This window comes from Ursus maritimus, unplaced genomic scaffold (genome assembly GCF_017311325.1).
Source record: "Ursus maritimus isolate PB19 unplaced genomic scaffold, ASM1731132v1 scaffold_23, whole genome shotgun sequence".
Taxonomy (NCBI): domain Eukaryota; kingdom Metazoa; phylum Chordata; class Mammalia; order Carnivora; family Ursidae; genus Ursus; species Ursus maritimus.
In genome coordinates this window covers 45,714,112-45,716,774 of record NW_024424786.1, presented here as the reverse complement: position 1 = coordinate 45,716,774, position 2,663 = coordinate 45,714,112, and the positions used below count along the sequence as shown (strand labels likewise).

The following is a 2,663-nucleotide window of genomic DNA, read 5'->3' as shown; positions in this document are numbered from 1 at the left end:
CTGGCAAGGATGGTCCCTAGGTGTGCTGGGGGTCCCAGATGTTTCTCGAAGGAGCACGCCTAGGGGGTCAGGCTCCGTGGTAGGGCACGTCTTGGTCTCTGCTCGGCTACAGCCACCTCCAGTCTGGCCAAACCCGGTCCTCGCTCTGCACGATGGTAAGGGGCACGGGTGCTCGTGGCGCCTGGGGGCATTGGGCTCGCACCACGGGGGCCGTGGGGAACGCCACCTCCCTGATCTCCGAAAGATGGACCACCCTCTCCCACCCAAGGAGCGCATCCCAGGGGTCAGGAGGGGAGCACAGAACATGAAAACATCACCAATGAGCAACTTAGAGAAGGGTCTGAGACAGAGCGCAGTCTGACCTGCACCGTGCTGGGTTCACCCATCTGCGTGCGTGTGTGCGTGCGAGGGCGTGAGGGCGTGCGTGTGCGCAGAAGGGTGTGAGCAGGCGTGCGTGTGTGCGTGAGCGGGTGTGTCGAGCGTGTGTGTGCATGTGTGTGTGAGCGTGTGTATGCGTGCATGTGGGGGGTGTCTGCAGGGATGCATGTGGGTGCGTGTGATTTTTAGGGTGTAAACTGAGATGGAAGATTTTGGGATGTGTGAGTTTGGGGAGGATGGATTTTAGGGTGTATGGGGGTTTGTGCCAATTAAAGTTTATTTTCACAAATTTCGGCATTCACGTTCTGTGCTCCCCTCCTTCGGTCTCACTGGGAACCCCCATCTAGCTCCCTGGTGACTTTCGAGGATGGGAAACAGAGCGAGGAACCAGGCTGGGGCTTTGCTGTTGTGAGGATGGCCAGTTCTCCCCAAACACGACCAGAGTTTTGCCCGAGGAGGCCGGAGCCGGCAGAGACCATGACGTGTCTACCTGCGGATCTGGGGTCCCTTCCTTTCTCCTGGAGGTCAGGTCCCGAGCCCACAGCCAATCTGACTCGAGGTCCCTGGGGAAGAGAAGGAAGGGGGGGCCTGATTCTTTCACGATGCCAATTGTTTTTAAGCCAATTTTGTTTTGGTATTTTTTTTTTTTTAGCCAATTGATAATTTTAGATATTTTTTTAAGCTAATTAACATTCCTGGTGTTTCTAAAAAACCAAATCATTTTAAGGGGACTGGTGCGTGTGTGTGTGTGTGTGTGAGATTCAGGGGTTCATAGTTTTAGTTTTTTGGTTGTGCAATTTGGGGATAATTTGGGGGTAATTTTGGGGGGATATTTAAAGCCAATCGAATTTGTACATTTTTAGAGATGTTGGTAGGATTTCCTCAGCCCGATGGACAGGGCAAGGACAGAAGAGCCTGACATGGGGAGGTTGGGGCGCAGGGGTTGGGGATGGGGGAGCCCGCAGAGGGAACGCGATCCCGAGAGGTGTCAGAGGCGGGGCCCGATGGAACGGCCCCTGGTCAAGAGGAGGGCACGAGGTGGACAGTGCCATCTTGCAGAATTACGCGAAATTTTGGCTCACTTCTGATTGCCGGATGCCTCCGGAGAGGCGCCCCCGTGGGCCACGGGGTCGTGGGTGGGCAGGGCGATCAGGGGACGATGACGCTTGGCCTCTCTGAACGCCTCAAGCTCCTTGGCGAGCATGCGACCCCGGCGGGCACGCAGGAGGGCAGGCAGGCCCCTGCGCAGTCGTTGGGCAGACTGCTTCCAGGTGTCATATTGGAAGAACTTGCCCACGGGGTATCTGGGGAAGTTGTCCTGAAGGGGGGGGAAGGGCCAGTCAGGGGGCGCCCAGCTCACGGGGGACCCGCGGGGGCTCGGCGCTCCCCTCCGGTGGGTGACTGGCCACATCCGCAGCATGGGGGCCCATGCTGCGTGCCCTGGTCCCCTGGCTCCAAGGCGACGCCCCTGCACCCCGACACCAGCCCCCTCTCACCGGAAGCACGGTCGGAGGGGTCGACACGTCCCTCTCGGACTTGGCGGGGGTGGCGCAGTAGGTCTCCAGAAGGGCCAGGTCACAGCTGCGGAAGCAGCACTCTTCCACGATGCCACGGCTGCTGCGGCGGCTCACGCGGCTTGCCGGCCTGCCTGGAAGTCCCACAGGGGGAAGGAGAGCCGCACGTGAGCACCGGCCCGCACGGGCCCCCCAGAACTGGCTTCTGGCCGGTGGCTGCCCCAGGGGCTGGGGCGGGAGAAGAGGAGAACCACCTGGTGGGTGGGGGGCCCGCAGGGGCGGCCAGCCTCGTGAAGGAAGGGGGAGAGAGTGGGCAGGCAGGGTGCCCAGGAAGGACAGGAGTGGAAGCATGCTCCAGGACCAGCCCCTGGCCTCTTGGTGCCTCCCTGCTCGCGTGGAAGGTGGACACAGCCTCCTGGTGCCACTGCCCAGGGAGGTGGGGAAAATGTGCTGGCGGGAGCCTCGCTCGGGGCCGCCCGGGAGGGGTCCAGCCCCCACGCTGGGGGGCACAGGGTCCCCTCTTGAAGGCCAGGCTGGGACGCAAGTGCCATCCCTGAACAGAGCAGGAGCCTGGGCGGCCCGAAGCCCTCGAGACGCCGAGATGCCGCAGGCTTGAGAGAGGAAGAGGAAGACGGGAGGGGAGGAGTGAGGACCTGCATGAAACCACGTCCTCCTTTCCTCCCGTCCTCCCCGTCCCTCCGCTGCTCGGGCTCCAAGGTCAGCTGTGAGGAAGAGTCCCGGCCCTCACCTTGGGGGGCCGAGGGCAGGCGC

The 2,663-nt window shown here is 61.6% G+C and overlaps 1 protein-coding gene across 5 annotated transcripts in view; it reads right to left on the bottom strand.

The window, feature by feature from the left end:
* Positions 1–6: 6 nt before the first annotated feature.
* IGF2 (insulin like growth factor 2) overlaps positions 7–2,663 on the bottom strand; it is a 21,187-nt gene continuing 18,530 nt past the window's right edge. For 4 of the 5 annotated variants that reach the window (XM_040639645.1, XM_040639643.1, XM_040639644.1 and 1 more), the window contains 2 exons: positions 1,875–2,035; positions 7–1,696 (listed from right to left, as the gene is read on the bottom strand). In XM_040639645.1, coding sequence (XP_040495579.1) covers positions 1,457–1,696; positions 1,875–2,035 — 401 coding nt within the window. In that variant the 3' untranslated portion in view covers positions 7–1,456. The remainder of the gene's footprint in view (positions 1,697–1,874; positions 2,036–2,663) is intronic. The other variant, XM_040639648.1, reaches the window with a different exon arrangement.